Here is a 21,318-nt window from a genome sequence, read left to right as displayed (position 1 = left end):
GATTCCATGGTGAGCACTAGAAGTACAGGAGGAAAAAAGCTATTTAAAAAAAAATATGTCTGGACTCTGTTTATAAAAAATAGCTTTCATTGAAGTTATTATTTATGTTTAAACTTTTAAAATTTTGATAAAATTTTATACTCATAGAAAGTTGCGGCAGTACAAAGAACCCCCATATACTCTTGGCTCAGATTTACCAGTTGTCAACATTTTGCCTTTTTCGTTTTAATATTTGTGTGTGCATGTTCTCTTTATATATATGTATATATATATTTCTAGTCCATATATATAGTGTATTTAAATATATATTCTATAGCATATATATATTTCCTAACCATTTCAAAGTAATTCGTAGACATCACATCCCCTTATTCATAAATACTTCCGTATATATTTCCTAAGAACAAGAATTTTCTTTTACCTAACCACAATATATTTATCGAGATCAAGAGATTTAACAATACATCCTATGATATCTAATCCACAGTTCCACATTCCAATTTTGCCAATGATTCCACTAATATCCTATAGCTTTTCCCCCCAGCCCAAGATCCAATTCAGGATCACATATTGCATTTAGTTGTCATGCCTCTTTAGTCTCCTTTAATTTGGAACAGTTCCTTAGCCTTTCTTTGTTTTTCATAACCTTGACATTTTTTGAAGAAGCCAGGCCAGTTATTTTGTAGAATGTCCCTCAATCTGGGACATGAGCTCTCATGATTAGATTTAGGTTTTCTATTTTTGGCAGGAACCCATAGAGTGATACTGTATTATTTTTTAGGCATCAGATCAGAAGGTTCGGGATTTCTGTTTGTCCCATTATTGGTGATGTTAACTTTGGTTACTTATTTAAGGTGGTGTCCACTAAGTTAATCCACTCTAAAGTTACTAATTTTCCCTTTGCAATTAATAAATAATTCGTTGGGGATATTTCGAGACTATGGCAATATCCTGTTCTTCAGCAATCTTTCACCTACTAGCTTTAGCATCCATTGATGATTCTTGGCAAAATCAGTTATTACTGTGATGGTTGCAAAATGTGGATTCTCTAACACCATCATTCCTTCTACATATATTTGTTGGTCTACTGTAAAAGACTTTCCCTCTTTCCTCACATTTTAATTTATGCCTTTATTTATATCAGTATGGACTCAGATTCTTATTTTTCCGAGTATTCTATTGCTATTATTATTTATTTCAATGCTCAAATTGTTTTAGGTTTGGCCAGTGGGAGACCTTCAAGCTGGCTCCTATGTCTTTATGATACATCCTAATTATTTTCTTTAGAACTTCTTTACTTTCTGGCATAAAATAGTCCAGGTTCATTTTGTACTTTCCCTGCCCCAGCCTTGATTCATCCATTTTCTTCAAAAAGCCCTGGCTCCTTAAAGTGAGGAAAGATATTTAGAGACCAAAATCTGAGTGCAAGGTATGTTTATTGCTACTGGGGTATCTTGATTTAAAGAATCTTTAAGTAGACAGAGAGAAGGAATATAAATATATGCACACATATTTATCTAGCTCTATATCTTTCTATATTAAAAACCATAAATTCAAATTGATATCTCTAATTTCAATCCATCACCCCAGGATTCATTCTTTTCTCTTTCCTTAGTTGTTACTCCCTTCCCCAGATGAGAAACTTGACTACCATTCAATATAGTTCCTTATTTGCTCATTCCTACAATTCACAGAATGTAGATTCTGAATTAGTAACTCCTATTCCTGCAAAACAAAATTTCTATCTAGAATTTATATTAGTTTGTAGTTATTTTTGTCTTTAGACTAAGAGAACGTATTCATAGTACTATGTGCAAAAGTTACTCTGGTCACTTCTTTTTCCACCTTCAGTGTGTTATGTTATCCAAACTAGTTAGGTTAACTTGTTTCTCTTCGCATTCTATTTTAATTTTTCTCTCTCATCCTGTTGATTTGATTTTGTTTTATTTTGAGTATGTAATCACATTAATGTGATTCTAAAGGTAAAAACTACTCTGTACATAAGACTTTTTAAACGGTTATAATATTGGCTGAACCACTGAAGCGCCTAGAATAATAAACCTTTTGCAGTTGATTTTTAGCTGGATTGGGCATTGAGGTCCACGTTTCTCCTCCTGGTGTTAAACTCAGGTAGACTTTGTAGTGCAGCCTGTGTCCTATAGGAACAACTCTGCTCTTTTACCAAGGAGGCTGGGAAGGGAAGGGGAAGCTCTTATTTAGGTGGCCATGGCATTGCTGCTGTGAGATTTTGTCTTTTGTGGGATGGTATCAGATGCTCAGAGCACTGTGTCTTTGGGCTCTGAGTTCTGAGGAATATAGAAAGATATAGAGCTAGATAAATATATTTATCTAGATTAATATAGAAAGATATAGAGCTAGATAAATATATTTATATTCCTCTGTGAGGAAGGATGTGGTGTGCAGTCCTGGGAGGCAGAGCTCAGGAAGGGATTTCCCACCAGCATCAATGTTTTCATGGCATCTGAGGATCTTGCCATTCCAGAGGCAGTGTGGTTGTGTGACCAGGTTGTGCCTTGCGAGGTTCCTAGCCTTGGACAAGGATTAAGGTGCATAGGCATGGAAAAACCAACCACAGATCAGGCATGCAGGAACTACTGTATGTAGACACTGGCTTTCAAATTTGTTCTGTGGCAGAAGAAACCCACACTGCCACGAAGCTCTCCCTTTTCTAGGAATGACTAAAACAATATTGACCAAGGGTGCTGCTCAGATCGGAATCCAGGGAAATCAGACTTTGACCACTCCATGTGGATCCTTGCCTCCTTTGTTACAGAGCTGTTTCTATTTCCAGCACCAGCTGGGTACAGAACGCTCACTGGGTGTCTGTTCTAGAACTTCGGGCACAATACAGAAGGGCTGGGACCGGACAGGGCTTGGAGAGGCAGCTTTCAGAGCTGCGCTGTAGAGCAAGGATTCACCTCAAACATGAGGACAAGGTAGCCAGGAAAATAGAAAATGCATCCTCAATCAAATCTCTTTTCTTTCTCTTCCTCCCAATTTCCATGAACACAGTCTCTTGCTCACATTTAAAATTGTCTGTTGTACTTCATGCTTACAAAAAGCTTTCACAATTATCATTTCATCTAAACTGTACACAAACCCACCTTTTGGCCAGAACTGTCATCTTCCAGTAATTCACCAAAATGACCTACATGAAGGGAAAGAGGAGAGGCAACTGTGTATTCTCTAGGCCTTTTAGAAAAACACAAAGTTCTTCCTTTGGACACTTACACACAAATCTACAAGAAAGGTCATATTGTAGACATCGAGGGAATGGGCACTGTTCAAAAAGGAATACCCCACAGATGTCACCATGGCAGAACTGGAAGAGTCTACAGTGTTCCCCAGCATGCAGTTGGCAGTGTTGTAAACACACAAGTTAAGGGCAAGATTTTTGCCAAGAGAATTAATGTACATATTGAGCATATTAAGCACTCAGAGCCGAGACAGCTTCTTGAAACATGTGAAGAAAAATGATCAAAAAAAGAAGGAAGCCAAAGAGAAAGGTACCTGAGTTCAACTGAAGCACCAGCCCGCTCCACCTGGAGAAGCACACTTTGTGAGAACCAATGGGAAGAAGCCTGAGCTGCTGGAACCCATTCCCTAGGAATTCAGGGCATGATAGGTGTTAAAAAAAAGACCTCCAATTGAAAACAAACAAACAAACAAACTGTACACAACCCCGCCCTCCATGCAGGTATGTACCTATCTGCATCTCATTAGGTGAGCACAAATGGGCTCTAGCCTATGGAGCCTGGGGCCGTGCTGGCCCCCTGCCCAGCTCCAGCACATGGTACCTGTTCAGAGCCAGAGGAAAGGAATGCTGTTCCCATTTTGCCCACTGGATCCCAGTTCAACAGCAGCTTGGGATATTCTCTGATGTGTAATTAATGTGTAATTAAGAATTAAATAATTAGCTTTCAGTAAACAAACTGCTGGCTCACGGTGTGTATGCTCCAGGCAGCATCAGTCTCCGCAGGTGTATTGTCTGGGAGGGAGAGGCAGGCTGGTCTTTGACCCATCCCTGACCCGAGTGGGCAGAAGCAAGATTTCTCACCTGGTCTCTTTTCCTCCAGCTGCCAGAAGAGAGCAAAGGTGTCATCTCGCATTTTTGATGTGTTTATTAAGGCCTGGCAGGTGGCCTGCGGGAGGAGGCTGTTGGACACAAAAGGCTCCTGGGCGTGTGAGCTCACATCTTTGTCTGTGGTAGAACTTTTCTCTTTCTCAGCTCAGCTTGCTGGTTGCAGGAAGCAGAGTGTTTCCTCCTCTGAGTACACTTCAGGTGCAATTTCCCTGCCTTTTTAGATGCTCTGTGCACGAGTAGAGGTTCTCTATTCACAGGAAAGAGACTTCTACCTCTGAATAAGACATCCACCAGGCAGCTGCGGTGTTTCCAGTGTGGGGTGCAGGCCCTGCTCTCAGGGGGACAAGGGCCTGGCTTCTTGTCCTGGGAGCTCAGGAAGGAAAGCCCAGCAGCGAGCAGCATGGAGGAGGGATCACCTGGGCCCAGGCTCCGGTTCACTGTGAACCTAGAACCTGCCAAGCTTGCCCCTACCTCACTGAGGGGCTTCAGGAAAGACAGGAACCTGACCCTTGAACCTGTTTATGGTGCCCACTTGGAGGGACTGCTTTGCTTCTCTCTCTCCTTTATCTTAGTCTCCACCTCTGTCTTTTCTTATTCCCCTCCTCTGCATCCTATCCATAGCAGCACAGCACACATCCTGTTTCCACCTTCCTTTTCCCACAACCTGTTACATTATGTCATAGAATGTTGACTAGGGCTCTTGTTGTCTTGAAAGTGATGACTAGGCCCCACATCTGAGGATGATGAGGATGAGAGAATTATCAATAGTTGGGACCAGACCTCTCCCCTGGGGCTAATCAAGACAGCCCAGAACCAGCCCAACAGCTGTCTCCCCACCCCTGGGTGATGGAAATGACCGAGTAGAAGTTCAAAGGGAGAGTCTGAACCATGGCCTTTGGGAGGAGGCATATTCCACCTGGGATGGGTTTCTTACCCTCCTATAGAGGAGGGAGTTGGAGATGAGGCCCCCGTGTCGGGGAGAAGTTGATATTCTGTCCTCCTGTTGGATATCTGCTTATGCTGCAGACCCCATAACTGCCCTCAGCCTAGCTGAGCAAGAGCTGGAGGGAATTGGAGAGAGCGGGCAGGGCAGAGCGCGGCTGTGGAGTAGCCAGCTGTGATACTGTGATTTATAATAGGAGATATATTTTGGTTTTCACCCTCATTCCTGGCACAGAGCTCCTAAAACCCTTGGAATTTTCTAAGTGATAAGAGTGATAAAGGTATCTTGATATTCATAACAAACACTTTTCAGCCACAACTGGGTTTATGTTAATGAGGCGACTTGGAAAGCACCTAAGGATGGAGGCACCTTTCAGACTGATTTAGTCCAGTGAAATCCAGGGAGTGAAATGCCTTTCATATGTCATTAGGTGAACAAACACGTAGGCAAAACAGCCTTCAGAGTGGAAATATGAAGGCTGATGGGAATAAAGTTTCTAAAATCACAATGGGAGTTTTACAGGTAAGACAGATGTAGTCACAGTTAAGTCAAGTCCAGGATGTTAGAAACTGCAACCTGAAAGATTGAAATTCAGGAGAGAAGATGGCAAGCAACGTGCGGTGCAGGGCAAAGTCCAGATTTTACAGTCGGAAGCAGGGGGTTCGAACCCCAGCCGTGGGTGTGGGCAAGTGGCATCTCCTCCCAGGCTCTCTTTCCTCAGCTATAAACTGGGCCCCCCTCCCCGCCTGCTTCCCAGGGGTGTCGTGAGGATCAGAGGGAATTGATGTGGAAGCCAAAAGCACTCTAAATTATTACTATTGTGGCTGATAGTTGCTGTGGTTATTACTGTTTCCAGTGAATAATATAGGTCTGTAACAAGCCATAGTAGGAAGCTGGACACAAGCAGAGATCGGAAGTTGGGTCATGTCCTGAATTTTGAGATTAGGGTCCTAGAAAACAATCCTACATTCTGCAAATAGCTCTTATGGTACCATTTGTTCAAGGACAAGCATAAGTCGGCTGGGTCTGAGCCACTGAGGACTCGCTCTGAGCCACGATCACTGTTCTCACACTTATCAGGAGATTCTTCATTCGTGAAAGACAGGTGAACAGAAATATACACAGATGAAAAGAGTTCCAGCTAGAGTCAGGGACTGACGGGGCACACCAAGGAGTCCTCCAGCCCATCTGTCTCTTATGGCTTCCGTGACGTCCTCGATGATTTCTTGATCTGCGAGTGTATGCTACAGAGGGAAAGAGGAACTGGGACCCTCTCCTTTTGTTCCGAACAAGTGTAGTTGGCCTCAGCCTTTGGTCCTGCATCGTTGGCGTGTCCATTTTTCTCAGTCACTCAGAACCCATGACTCTGTGGCTCTGACCTTAGATTCCCGCCCTCTGCCCCCTCCCGTACTCTTGTTTTTTCTGCCCTTTCCTTATGTTTATAGATTGCATACACACACCAGTTAGACATATTGCACACAGTGGTTCATAGTGGCTCTTGGTGGTTACCCAGGTGAGAATCATTGATCGCTGCTGTGATCGCGTGACAGTATTGGAAGACACTACAGATTTAGATTAGTTACTAAACCTATACGAGAGCAGTTCGCGGTATGAGTTGCTCCTGGTTTTGTTTAAGATCATTTTAGTATTTCCACAAGGTTTAGTCTTTTTAGTAGAGTTTCCATTTGAGTATTCTGTTTCTGTTATTTTTAAATCGGAAAAATGAGAAAGGTATCTGTTTAATTGCTTATTAGCCTCCGATTCTAGACAACTGCTGAATAATGCCTTAAGATCTTAGAAGAGAGCTTAGAGATCACTGTGTCAGCTGGAGTTCAGTCAGGAAAACAGACACCACTCCAGGTATTTTAAACAGAGAATTTACTACGCAGAATTCATTACAGAAGCGTTAGAAGGGCTGGAGGAGCAAAAAATGTAAAGTAAGTTTACCCAAAGATTAGAAACTGCTGGAAGCTCCTGTCCCCTCTAGGGCCGGAAGGCTGAAAGGCACAAGGGCATTACCCACCGCTCATGACCACGGCCTTAGCTGCAACCCAGAAGTGGCAATAGCAGTTCCATCTACAGGGGCCAGAACTCAGTCACCAGCAAATACCTACCTGCAAAGAGACTGCATTTTGCAGTCTACCAAGTGGCCAGAAGGAAAAGGAACGTGTTTGCTGAACAACTAGTCTCTGATACATACAGGCATAGGAATCACTGCTGTTAGGAGAGAAGAACAACCCTTTTGCACACTCAGTCTTCAAGACTCTGTGTGTATACACGAGGCTGCCTTGTGGGCATAAGATGGGAGTATTTTAAAGCTGAGTTCTCCTACCTCCTCCTGCTCTACTTCCTCTCCCTTCCCCTTGCTGGCCCTCCAAGTGCTGTTGAGCTGACTTCTATGTGCTCTGTTTTCAGGAGGCCTTAGCCCAGCCCCAGCCATGGTGGAAGATGCAGCTGTTTGTATGGGAGCCAGTGCTCTTTGGGACCTGGGATGGTGTGTTCACATCCTGCATGATCAACATTTTTGGGGTTGTCCTCTTCTTGAGAACTGGCTGGCTGGTGGTAAGTGATGAGTTGGTAGCCCTGGAGTCTCTTGTGGGCTTGTGACTTAGGGAGCTCTGTTACTCTTGGGCATTTCACAGTACAGATGAGAGATACTCTGGAACAAGAAGCAAGTATATTGACTTTTAAAATGAGAATCCTGAGAAGCTGGGCCTCAGACAGAGGTTCTAATGAAAGCCTCACCATGGATCTAATTACAGAAACACAAGCACAGAAGTCAGGGCACACTGTGGATAGAACTAGAGGCAGGTCAGAGAGAGGCAAGTTTGCCTCTACTTTGTGACTCTTTCCTGCTTTCTTGGTACTCTTCCACTCTTCTGGTGCCCTTCAGGTGGCACCAGCTCCTCGCCCATTGGGTTGCCTCTCCCACTACACCCTGACCCCGTGTGTAAGGCCGTGCACAGGGAAGTTTGGTCAGAGGTGGACGCTGCCTACACTCAGGGCCAGATTATCTGGGGCAGACCTTCTCCCATGAAATCGTGGGGGCCAGTTTGTCTTCCTCTGTAGAGGCCTCTTCTTTATGTCTTATATGAAAGCCTCCTGGGATCTCCCGGGCAGATGTGTGTCCTGAGCAGGGTCCTCAGCCCTTGATACAGTGCCTTCTCCCTGGGACTTCAGTAAACTTAACAGGCCGATCATAACAAATGGCCAGCCAGTCAAGAATCAAACATTAATGCACACCTAGTGTGTGCCAGGCATTACTGTGTGCCAGTGGGATTACAAAATACAAGACTCTGTCTGTCTCCCTAGTGAGTTAACAGCTACGGTGGTTAGATTTCACATCAGGAATCCAAAAGATGTCCCAAAACAGCATTAAATTCCTCAGGAGTGGAATAGGATGCGAATATATGGTTATTGAAGTATACAGGAAAGCTTCCTGGAGCAGACATGAACCAGATCTTGAAAGGTGAGCTGGACTGGACAGGTAGAAGAGATAGGGGACCATTCAAGGTAAAGAATGTATTAGTCAGGGTTCTCCAGAGAAACTATATGTATGTATGTGTGTGTGCGTGTGTGTATGTATAGAAAGAGAGAGAGAGAGAGAAGGATTAAGATTGATTGATTTTAAAGAATTGGCTCAGGTGATTATGGGGGCTGCCAAGTCCAAAAAGGAAAATTCAGGTAAGAATTGATGCTGCAGGCTTGAGTGTGAAGGCTGGAAACTCAGGCAGAATTTCTGTGTTATCATCTGGAGACAGAATTCCTTCTTTAGTAAACCTCAGTCTTTGCTCTTAAGGCCTTCAACTGAGTGGATGAGGCCCACCCACCTCATGGAGGAAAATCTCCTTAAAGTCCACTGATTGCAAATGTTAATCACATCTACAAAATACATTTATGACAACATCTAGACTAGCATTTGACTAAACGACTGGTCACCATAATTTAGTCAAGTTGATATGTATAATTAGGCAACTTTTAGGAGATTAAAGCTTCACTGTGGTGGAGCTTAGCCCCCTCAGGAGGTTTGCATGAGGCCAGACCTTCCTAAGCTCTTGTTTTGCTCCCTGAGCTAAGAATCCATAAAAGATCATAAAGTCTTTCATTGCTACCTCACAACACACACAGATAGTTTGTTTGGGGTAAATGGATTATCCAACTGTGTTTTATAACTGGATGATGTTTCCGATAATTCCTTTTGAGAACATCTGGAAAATTAAAATTTACTGGAGCTTCCTATTTGTCTTTGAGTTAAAAATTTTAAAGGATTATGGATCATACATCGCAGTTTGCTTGATAGCATCTGACTTACAGACTCAAAAATAGTTGACTTCTTAATTGTATATTGTTTATAATAAAGGCAATAGATATACTTAATAAGTACTTAACTATCTTAACTTTTTATCATTTAGTTTTTTTAAGTTTTATACTTCATACGTTCTTATAAATTTTAATTTAATAACAGAGGGCCCCAAATGGGAGTTTTTGATATAGCCCTTATGTGTATATAAGTTGATATCCCACAACAAAGTGTTTTAACTAAGACCTTGCAGAATCCAATACTTGTAATGGTAAGATCTGAAAATAAAGTAGAAACATCCTTAAAAAAAAATGTCCTTGGCTCAGGGTTCAGTCTTAACCATGTCCAGTGTGGGTCTAATTTTCTTCTTTATTAATGTGTAGAAAACTTGAGACAGGCTCAACAACCTCTCTGATGTGGATGCTAAGAATTCATGTCCCCCACACTCCTCCAAAACTTATAGGGGCTCCCACTTACAGAAACACAAGGTCTCAAGCTCAGACCCCTAGTCCTGGCAGGTGGTCTCAGGCTTCTGAGATCAACCTCTGTTTTTGCCCCTTCCTGGGGGCCCAGCCCTTCTCCAGCCCATGTCCATGGGAGGCCCATCAGCTGACCGCCGTGGCAGAGGAAAGCCTGGCCAGTGACCACCTGGGCCCTCGGGCTCTGCTTCCTGCAGGAGATGGTTTTGGAGTGGTGGAAAGAAAGAAGGGTAACCTGTCTCTATTCTGATTTTTTTAAGGGCCTCCTCTTAACCCTCCCACTAGGTTATTTATTTATTTTTCTAAGGAACAAAAAGAAGAAACTAATCAAAAACAGACTCACAAATATAGAAGACAATCTGGTGATGGTCAGAGGGGAGGCTGTGAGAAAATGGTGAAGGGTTAAAGGAGTACAAATTAGTAGTTGGTAGATGGTCACAGGGATAGGGAGCACAGCGTAGGGAATGCAGTCAGCAGTAATGTAATGGCTGGGTGTAGAGCCAGAGGGGTGATAGAGTCATCAGGGGGATCTGATGACTCTATATAAATGTCTAACCAATGTACTGTATACTTGAAACTAATAATAAAATAATATTTAAAAAAAAAATGTCCATCTGGAAGTGTCAGTTCCATCCCCAAAGTGAAGGTATAAGTCGTATTAGTTATATTTTGCTGCATAACAAATTACCTCAATGTGTAGCAGCTTAAAGCAATGAATATGTCATCTTATATTTTATATTATCTTATAGTTTCTGTGGTTCGGGGATCCAGATGCAACTTAGCTGGATGCCTCTGGCTCAGGTCTCTCTTGGGGTTGTAGCTGAGTTGTCAGTTGGGGCTGCTCTCTCCTCTGAAGACTTTACTGGGGCAGGATCATTTCCAAGATCACGCGTGTAGTTGTTGACAAGCCTTGTCATGTGGGCCCCTTCACAGGGTTGCCTCAGTATGTGCAGCTGGCTTCCCCCAGAGCCAGCAATCTGAGAGAGAGTGAAAAAAAGCAAGTGCCCAAGAGGAAACCTACAGTCTTTTTATATCCTCATCTCAGAAGTGACATCCCATCACTTCCACAGTACTGTGTTCATTAGAAGTGAGTCACTAGGTCCAGCTCCCACTCAAGGGGAGATTACACAGAGGCACGAGTGCCAGTAGGTGGGGATCACTAGGGCCATCTTTGAGGCTGCCTACCATATAAATACATCCTTTTGCTCTAAAGTGATCTCTGTTTTCAGTTCTGATAGTTTTACCTGAAAAATCATATGTGATCATGGGAAAAAAGGCAAATGTGAAATGCCAAAAAGAAGAAGGAACTTCTAGGAGATGGCATAAAATTAAAATAAGTAGAAGTTACTGTAAAATGCTTTTTAAATAACTAATAACTCTAAAGAATAATTTGTCAGCATACTTATAATTTGAAAAATACAAAGTGATAGTTTTGGTATGAAAATTTAAAGATTGGTACAGGATATTTTATTATCACATGCAGAGAATTTAAAACCATGAACAATGGGGAAAATATTATTAAAAATATAGAATCAGCAAAATAAGAAATTGCCTGAATAAAACATAACTGAGTAAAACATAATCCTGCTCTCTTGATGCTCAGAGCCCAGAAGTAAAGACCGACTGGGAAACAGATTCAGAATGATAAGCACTATGATAGGTACTATGATAAGTACTATTATAAGTACTATGATAAGCACTATGATAAGCACTATGATGGGTACTATGATAAGTACTATGATAAGCACTATGACGGTACTACAGGAGCCCGGAGGAAGGGTCCCAGGGACAGTTTCATGGAGGAGGAAACTCCTAAACACTGAGTCTTAAAGGACACTTTGGCGTGAACCTGGCAAGGAAGCGGAATGAGCAGGAAAGGCATTCCACGCAGGGGATCAGCACGGTGAGAGGGCAGTAGGCGAAGGACATGTGACTTCAGGCTGGGGCACAGAGTGAATTGGAAGGGATCGTCGGCAAAGGGATGAGAGAGCCTGAGGAGGTAGAGAGGGGACAGAGTCAGAGGGGCCTCATCAATGTATTACATAACTTTGACTTTTCCCTATGGGTGATGGGAAGTCCATGAAGAATTTGAAGCAAGGACATTTCCCTTCACCTGGAATTCCAAGCCTTCCTCTGGTGGTGCTGCCTTTGTCCTCTTCCAGGTGCCCCACCCCTCGGGGTGGGGGAAGGCGAAGGATGTGGTCAATGTCCCCGGGGAGGGGCCGAGTCTGGTGGGGCCTCCTTATCCTAATGCTGACCTTGCTCCTTGCTGTTCCACTGCAGGGGAACACAGGAGTGCTCGTGGGCACGGTTCTGGTGTCCTTCGTCATCCTGGTGGCCCTCATCACCGTGCTATCTGGCATTGGTGTCGGGGAGCACTGTGGTGTTGGCAGTGGTGGCGTCTACTCCATGATCTCCTCGGTCCTGGGTGGGCAGACCGGAGGCACAATTGGGCTGCTGTACGTGTTTGGACAGGTGAGCCCGGGCTGCTGGGGCAGGGGAACTGTGTCCTGAGGCCACTGGTGTGTGAGGCATCTCCCTTTGCCTACCGTTTGCCACTGTCTTCTTATCCACATCCTCAGGGGACCTGGGGAGAGGCAAGGGTGGAGCAGTCTGCCCATTTTATAGATGGGCAGCCTGAGGTTTTGAGAGGGAGCTCAGAGGCACAGCCAAGCCTACTGTCCAGGCCCTGACTTAGACCAGTGCTCCTTCCTCTCCACCACTCAAGCTTCATGGAGTCCCGATTTGATCAGCGAGTCAGGGCCTGGCCTGGAACTTTTCTTGCTGCCGTTCTAGGGAGGTGAGTGCTGGACAGTGGCCAGAGCTGACCTGGCAGCCAGGTTACCTGGTCCCTGGGCACTTTTATGCTGAAGAAGGGACATTATGCCTGTGCTAAAGCACTTTCCTAGAGGCAGGCATTTCTCAAATGAGCTGGAGCTCTAGGTGCATCAATAGCCTGATGGCCGTCACAGGGAGGCTGGAAGCCCCTGCGTGAACGTCTGTCTGAGAAGGAGAATACTAATGAGGAGACTGTGTCACCAGGGTGGCTGAAGGCTTTCAGAAAACCAGTGAGTAGGGAGAAATACTGATGCTTATTTAGCTGAAACATAGGAATGGTGACCTAATATGGAGGTAATAAGTGCAGACATTAAGAAACAGCTCTTTGTAAGGCACTTTTCTTGGCTTGAAAAAGGCTTTTATGATTGTGCAAAGGGTAGTGGGTGGTTGAAAAACAGCTTAAAGAAAAGAATTTGTCTAAGTAAGACTACAAGAGTGGCCTCAAAGAAAGCATCAATTTTGTTTCTTTTATTTTTTCAGCAGCAGGGGCAGGGTATTTTAGTATAAATACATTTGATTCTCCAACGGCACAAAGCTGTGTGTGTGTGTGTGTGTGTGTGTGTGTGTGTGTGTGTGTGTGTGTGTGTGTGTGTGAGAGATGCATGGAAGGCAGACATTTGTCACTGCATTGTTAAAAACCACTTGCCTTTACTGAAGAAAGATCTTTAAGCATAGGAAGGTGAGTAATAAACAGTATATTTTATTACCTTGGGGATTTGTATGTTGAGCTTTTACTTTTCTGCTATTCTATAGTCAAACAGGCTGCAAGATGGACAAACAGCAATCCTCACATTTCTCACTCCCTGAATAGACAACAAGCTTGCCTCTTGAAGCAGACACCACAGACAGGGGAACAGAGATGAACGAGTGGGAAGGACCTGCCACAGAGAGAGGGAGCTGAGATGTTGAGTCTCTTGTATGTGGGCTAACTTGGAAGAAAAGCTGTTGACAAAGATGTTTTCTGAGCCCTGGCAGCTACTGTCAGAGCAGCCATTGCATCCACTTCCTTGTTTGCTTTGCTTTCTATTTGGGCCTCAGTCAGAAGCATGGGCGGGCACCCTTCTGGTGGGTGTCTTCTTATGTCCATGCTTCATCTGCGGCTGACCTGGGGGCTTTCTGATCAAGATGTGGTTGCTGCATAGTTCTTTTTATATGCTGTTGGATTCAGTTTGGTCGTATTTTGTTGAGGATTATTGTATATATATTCATGAAGGAAATTGGTCTGTAGTTTTCTTGTGATATTTTGGTCTAATTTTGGTATAGGGTAATGCTGGTCTCATGGAATGAGCTGGGAGGTGTTCCCCTTCTATTTTTTGGATGTTTGTGAAGGATTGGTGTTAATTCTCTTTTTTTTACGCCTACAGCACCCGGCCTTCCTAGGTGGTCTCCCATCCAAGTACTAACCAGGCCTGACCCTGCTTAGCTTCCGAGATCAGACAGGATTGGGTGTGTTCAGGGTGGCATGGCCGTAGACTGGTGTCAATTCTTATTTAAACATTTGGTAGAATTTGTTCTTTGTTTAGTTCTTGAATAACTCAGACATAGAAGTCCAAAGGTCTCTTTGGCTCAGAGTCCCACCTTCTTTTTCCCATAATCTTTCCATTTTAGTTACCACTGACAATTGGCTGGCTCTAGGCTTGGGTGAGCATTTGTTCCCCTCTCTGGATGACAATTGAGAGTCGAAAGAGAAGAAATGGGGCACGAGGCAAGGTTCCTAGGCAGAAAGGGCTCATTTAATCCCATCCTGGTTCCCATCCTAGGGTGACCTGGATCCTCAGTGCCATGCAGCTTGGGCCCATGGGCTCCTGATACTTTTCTCTCTGGCTGACTCTTCCCACTTAGAATTTCCTTTCAGTGTGTTGCAGGTGCCATGTACATCACCGGCTTCGCTGAATCCATCTCAGATTTGCTAAGCCTCAGGAACATCTGGGCCGTGCGAGGAATTTCAGTTGTGGTGCTTCTGGCCTTGCTGGGGATTAACCTAGCAGGTGTCAAATGGATCATCCGCCTCCAGCTGCTGCTGCTGCTCCTGCTGGCCGTGTCCACACTGGACTTTGTGGTGGGCTCTTTCACACACCTGGACCCAGGTGAGCCTTTGGAGTTCAGTACATGGGCTTTCACGGTCTGCCTTGCTTTCCAGATAGATGTGAATTTGCAAGCCTACCCCCCAACAGGCTTTACCTGTAATGAGTGTGTGCTGTTCCTGGAGCAGGCGAGTGGGTGTGTCTTGGCACAGGTTCAGTGACTCCAAAGCCTCTTTTCCCATAGACATTTTCACTTATCACATTTTCCGTGTTTCTTTTTATTTTCTTTCTATTAAAAACCCCAGAAAATTTAGGTAAAACAAAGAATAAAGTAGACCTAGGTAAACATTAAATTCATAACAATGATTAGGGGAGTGGGCAAGAAATAGATCTGGGAATAGGGAAGAAAATAGGCTTTAATTTTATCTGCCATACTTTATTTTTTAAAAGGGCTTGATGCAAATATAACAAATGTTAATGGTGGTCATTTTGGGGGAAATGGAGGCAGATATAGCTTTGATTATTTATCTCTTTCTATATTAAAATGTTTTCAAAGTGAAAATGTGAATTCTTTAACTAAGCTTAAAGAAAGAAAATAAACAGCCAGGTATACCTGGGGACCATTGGGAAATGGTGTCGTATACTGATAATCAATCGATCACTGTTTCCTCTAACCCTAGATTTCCTCTAACCCTAGATTTCCTCTGCCGTGGGGTGCCTGGCAACTCTAACCATAAATCCTCATGCTTTGACTGAGAAGCTCTTATCTGGACTGTCTATCACTTTGTAGCTTTGTGATTTGAGTTGGTTTGGCATCAAGTCATTCTCTCCAGAGTTCAGAGCCATTCCTAGGATGCTGTAGAAAAAAGGTTAACTGCCTGATATTTCACACTTTGGCAACTCTGTCCTTATATGGCAATAGTGACCAGCCATCTACATTGGAATATGGACAAGGAACGACAGATGGGGCCACCAGCTGTGTTAAAAAAAAAAGAAAGAAAGAAAGAAAAAATAAAGAAGATAGATCTGTAGCACAGACAATCACGTCCGACGGTAGTGGTAGTGATAGCCACTGCATGTGACTGAGCACGGGCTATGTGCTGGGCATTGTGCTCAGCATCTCACATGGCTTATGCCATGTAATCTTTATTATAACCTCATGAGGGAAGAATATTTATACCCACTTTAAGATAAGCTAACAGGCATTCTGAGATTATATAATTCATGGTAATGCATGGCAGAGCTGGGAATGAAACTGGATCTATGACTCTAAAGCAGAGCCGTTCCCTGAAGTGGGAAGCTGCGCCTGTCTTCACATGACTGGCTGTCTTTTTGTGATAGCACCTCTGCTTTTCCCCTCCAAGGCTGCCCTGATGTGTGTTCTATACATGCTTGTCTTTCATAAAACTATTTGTTGAAGGAAGGTCAGAATCAGTTGGTACTACACACCAATCTGGCTTTCTCACTTCTTCGTGTATTAAAATTCTTCGATTGGAAAATAGTCACTCCCCTGAGCTCCCTGAATGCCCCCTACTCTCTGGCCTCCTGATCCCTACCCCAGAACCTTCAGACTGCCCCAAGACCCAGCATGCACAGAAGGGGCCCCAGGATCCACTCCAATGCTGGGGGTCAGTGCAGTGTCCAAACAGATGACTTGAAGCTGAGGCTTTGCAGCTTGCTAAATCCATGGGATGGAAGGGGGTTTATTTGTTTTTGGCCTTACACCACCCTGTAGAGACAAGTCATATCCTGATGGGGGCCTGCTGCCTGTTTGGTCATCAAACTGTCAGTGAAGGATAGAGAGAGTCTACTCCACTCCCCATTTCCTGGGTGCTTTCTTCCTCTATCTATATGGTTGCTGAAAGGACATAATTAGTTAAATTGCAGGGCAACGCTACTGGCCTCTTTGAAACCTCACTAGGCTGATGTATTTTCCTTCTTCTTGATTAGAGCTTTTCTTGGCTGCTCGTCTAAGTTACTCCAAATATTTCTTCTTCCTTCTGGTCAGTACATTAGCAGGGTGTAGTTGTGAAATAAAATTTATTTTCAATCATTCCCATAGCAACTGGCCCCTCTATAATCTGTTTTTGGTATCACTGATATTTTTTATGGGGTTACTTTCTTTGCGGTTAAAAATCCAAACTAAAACTAGATCATAATCTTTCAGAATGGATTTAGCAGAACGGCTTCAACTCTTTAAAAAATTACATATATATAGACATTTGAAAAAAGATTGGAAGAAAGACTGGAAGGAACTGTCCCTAAGTACTAACAGTGACAGTCTTTCTGCTGAGATTAGGGTGGCTATATTGTTTTATTTCTACTTTTCTTTCAATTGACTAGTTTTACTTTTTTAAAAAAGTTAATAGACTTTAGTTTTTAAGAGCAGTTTTATGTTTACAGAAAATTGGACAGACTTTCCATACTTTCCCTGTTAACATCTTGCATTACTGTGGTACATTTGTTATAACTGATAAGCCAATACATATTATTATTAACTAAAATCCATAATTTAGGTTAGAGTCACCCTCTGTGTTTTACAATTCTATGAGTTTTGACAAGTAATGATATGTATCCAGCATTATACTATCATACAGAATAGATTTTTCTTTTTAATTTTTTTCTTGCTTTATCGAAATATAATAGACAACTAGTTGCTCATATTTACATTGCACAATTCAGTGAATTTTTTTCAATTATAGTTGTCATACAATAATAGTTTCAGTTGTACAGCTTAGTGATTAGAGATCTATATAACTCATAAAGTGATCACCCCACTAAATCTAGTACCCTTCTTCCCCTTACATGTTTATTACAACATTGTTAACTATTTTCCCCATGCTACACTTTATATCTCCATGTCTATTTTGTAACTATTTGTACTTCTTAATCCCTTTGCCCCTTTTTGCCGTCCCCCCTAATTCCCTTCCCATCTAGTAGCCCTCAAAATATTCTCTGTATCTATGAGTTTATTTCCATTTTTGTTGTTGTCGTTTATTTTGTTCTTTATATTCCACATGTACATAAAATTATGTGATATTTGTCTTTCTCTATCTGACTTATTTCATTCGGTGTAATACTCTCTAGGTCCATCAAGGCAATAACTTTTCCCTCCCCTTTTAGTCTATGTGTGTCTTTTAATCTGAAGTGACTCTCGTAGGCAGCATATATGGAGGTTTTATCTTCTTATCCATTCAGCCACTCTATCTTTTGGTTGGAGCACTTAATTCTTTTCCATTTGAGGTACTTGTTGATAGGAATGTAGTTATTACCATTTTTTATTCATGTTTCTGATACATGTTTTTTAATCCTAAAGAAGTCCTTCCAACATTTCCTGTAAAACTAGCTTGGTGGCGATAAATTTCTTTAGCTTATTTTTGTCTGGGAAGCTTTTTGTCTGTCCTTCGACTCTAAATGATAGCTTTGCTGGATAAAGTATTCTTGGTTGTAGATCCTGGGGTTTAATCCTGTTGAATATTTTGTGCCAAGCACTTCTGTCCCACATAATTTCTTTTGAAAAATCAGCTGCCAGTCTTATGAGCGTGCCCTTGTAGGTAACTAACTGCTTTTCTCTTGCTGCTTTTTAAGATTCTCTCTTTGTATTTAACCTTTGGCATTTTAATTATAATGTGTCTTGGTGTGGGCCTCTTTGGATTCATCTTTTTTGGGGACTCTCTGAGCTTCCTGGGGTTGTATGTCTATTTCCTTCACCAGGTTAGGGAAGTTTTCTATCATCAGTTCTTCAAACAGCTCTTCGACTTCTTGTTTTCTTTCAGATACCCTTATGACATGGACTTTTTACATTTAATTGTGTTCCATAGCCTTATTTAATTATTATGTTCTTGGCTTCTCTTTTCTTGCCGTTCTGATTGAGTGTACTTGGTTTCCCCATCCTCTGTATTTGTGGTTCAATCCTCTTCTTATCCACTCTGTTGATTCTCTCTAATATCCTCTTCATCTCAGATAACGTGTTCATTTCTGACTGGCTCCCTTTTATAATTTCCATTTCCGTTTTTATTTTTTATCTTTTTGTTAAGGTTCTCACTGAGTTCATCTACACTTCCCCTAAATTCATTGAGCATCTTTATAACTCATGTTTTGAACTCTGCATCTGTTAGATTGCTTGACTCCATTATTCTTGGATTTCTGTTCTGTTCTCTCATATGGTTTATGCTTCTTTGTCTTCCCATTTTGGCTGCCTTTCTGTGTCTGTTTAGATGTACTAAGCAAAGCTCCTAAGTCTCCTGGTCTTATTAGCATGGCTTTGTGTGGTAGGTGTCCAGTGGCACCGTCCTGAGAGAGGTTCAGCAGCAGGCCAAATTTAGCCCCAGCCTGTGCCTCTCCGGGGCCACCCGTTAAGATTAAGCAAGCAATCCACAGATGTTGTGCTTATAGTTGCCTCAAGAGGCCACTCCAGAAACTGAGGTCAGCTGCTACCAGTGTGAGTGTTGGAGTTGGCTCAGTAAGGAGCACCAAACTTGCTGAGGACACAACTGGATGTGGCTTGGGTGGGACCACAAGTTGGGGGAAGCAGAGTTTCGGGGAATCCTCTGGGTGGAGCGACCTCTGTTATCCAGTTTGATGACGTCGCAGCTGTGGTGGCACTGAGTCTGCACCGGGTGGGGAGGGCTCAACTGAGGAACAATGGATACCGCAGGCACTTCTGCCTGGGAGAACGCCTTGCCTCCAGTCTTCGCTCTGATGATTCAGTGTCCCCCCGTAAGCCTCTGGTGCCCCCTGAGCAGCCGACCCGGTGCTGGTGCTCAGAGAGAGCAGGTCTGTTAGTGTGAAAGTCTGTTTGTGGACACGGCTGCTTTAAGAGGCATCCACAGCTGCCGGCTGCAGCTGCCACAGCCTCTGTCCCACTCAGCCACTGAGGACCAGGCAGCCTCCCGTCTTCACCCCCTCCTACCTTCTACCGTTGCAGGGTGAGCTCTTATTTCTCTCCCTAGTTGTAGTGCTTCTGTTCATCTAGATCCCAGGTAACTTTGCTTGCTGTTTACGCTGCATTTCTGTCACAACTTTGATTTGGTTGCAAGAGAGATGATCAAAGCCTCTATCATCTATGCCATTTTTTCCCCATAGGTCTTTTCATACAGAACAGTTTTAATGCCTTAAATATCCCTGTGCTCCAACAGTTCATCCCTTGCCCCCCCAAACTCCTGCCCTAACCTTGAACTCCTGACAACCACTCATGTTTTTACTGTCTCTACAGTTTCGCCTTTTCTAGAATGTCATAGAGTTGGACTCATACCATGTTCAGCCTCTTTAGGCTGGCTTCGTTCACTAAGCAATACGCATTCAGAGTTTCTCTATGTCTTTTCATGGTTTGGTAGTTCATTTCTTTTTTTATCACTGAATAATATTCCCTTGTATAGCGGTACCATGGTTTTGTTTTGTTTTTTTTTTTTAATCCATTCACCTGTTGAAGGACTTTTCGGTTGCTTCAGCATTTGGTGATTATGAATAAAGTTTCTATAAAGATTCATGTGTGGGTTTTTGTGAGAATATAACTTTTTAACCCATTTGAATAAATACCTAGCAGTGTGATTGCTGAATTGTATGATAAGGCTATGTTTATCTTTGTGAGAAACTTCCATATTGTTCTTCCAAAGTGCTTTTGTACCATTTTACATTCCCATCAGCAGCAAATGAGAGTTCCTACTGCTCCACATCCTTGTCAACATTTGCTATTGTCAGCGTTTTGGATTTTAGCCATTCTAATAGGTACATAATGATGTCTCATTGTTATTTTAATTTGCAATTCCCTAATGAGTATCTTTTCATATGCATATTTGACTTATGTATATCATCTTTGTTAAGGTGTCTGTTGAGATATTTTGCCCATTTTTAAAAATTGGGCTTTCTTTCTGTTGAGTTTTAAGAATTCTTTATATATTTTAGGTACAAACCCTTTATCAGATATGTGTTTTGCAAATATCTTCTTCCTGTCTGTGGTTTGTTTTTTCATTCTCTTAACAGAGTCTTTTGAAGAGCAAAAAAAACCCAATTATAGTGAAGTCTAACTTATCAATTGTTTTCTTTTATGGATTATACTTTTGATGTTATACCTAAAAACTCATTACTAAACCCTGGGTCACCTAGATTTTTCTCCTATGTTATCTTCTAGAAGTTTTATAGTTTTGGTTTTACATTTAGGTCTATGATCCATTTTGAGTTAATTTTGTTAAAAATGTGAATGGATGTCTAGTCTTTTTTTTTTTTTTTGCACATACTTTTCAGCACCATTTGTTGAAATGACTGTCCTGCCTCCATTGAATTGTCTTTGCTCCATTGTCAAAAATTAGTTGACTATATTTGTGTGAGTCTATTTCTGGACTCTTTATTCTATTCTCACTTTTAATCTCCAGAGGGAGATTAGTGCAGGTATCAGTTATCTATTGCTTTTGAACAAATTACATAATCATTTTGTGGCACAAAACAATAATAAAATTTTATTATTTCTTGCCTTTCCTGTGGGCCAGGAATTTGAGTTTGGCTTGGCTGGTGGTTCTGGCTCAGAGTTTCTTGTGAAGTTCAGTCAGATATTAGTCGGGGCTGCAGTCATCTGAAGTCTTGACTGGGGCTGGAGGATCTGGCTGGCAAGATGGTACTGGTTGTTGGCAGGA

General features: G+C 42.5%; 1 protein-coding gene and 1 pseudogene across 1 annotated transcript in view; one reads left to right on the top strand and one right to left on the bottom strand.

Annotated features, from left to right (window-relative positions):
- Nucleotides 1-21,318, top strand: part of SLC12A8 (solute carrier family 12 member 8) — a 115,853-nt gene that overhangs the window by 14,430 nt on the left and 80,105 nt on the right. Inside the window, exons 3-5 of the mRNA XM_039843249.1 lie at nucleotides 7,464-7,610; nucleotides 12,111-12,302; nucleotides 14,521-14,752. Of these exons, the coding sequence (XP_039699183.1) occupies nucleotides 7,464-7,610; nucleotides 12,111-12,302; nucleotides 14,521-14,752 (571 nt within the window). The remainder of the gene's footprint in view (nucleotides 1-7,463; nucleotides 7,611-12,110; nucleotides 12,303-14,520; nucleotides 14,753-21,318) is intronic.
- On the bottom strand, nucleotides 14,021-14,139 carry LOC120586889 (uncharacterized; annotated as a pseudogene).

This window comes from Pteropus medius, unplaced genomic scaffold (assembly GCF_902729225.1).
Source record: "Pteropus medius unplaced genomic scaffold, Ma_sr-lr_union100, whole genome shotgun sequence".
NCBI lineage: Eukaryota > Metazoa > Chordata > Mammalia > Chiroptera > Pteropodidae > Pteropus > Pteropus medius.
The sequence above is the reverse complement of the archived record's forward strand: the minus strand, read 5'-3'. Positions and strand labels throughout refer to the sequence as shown.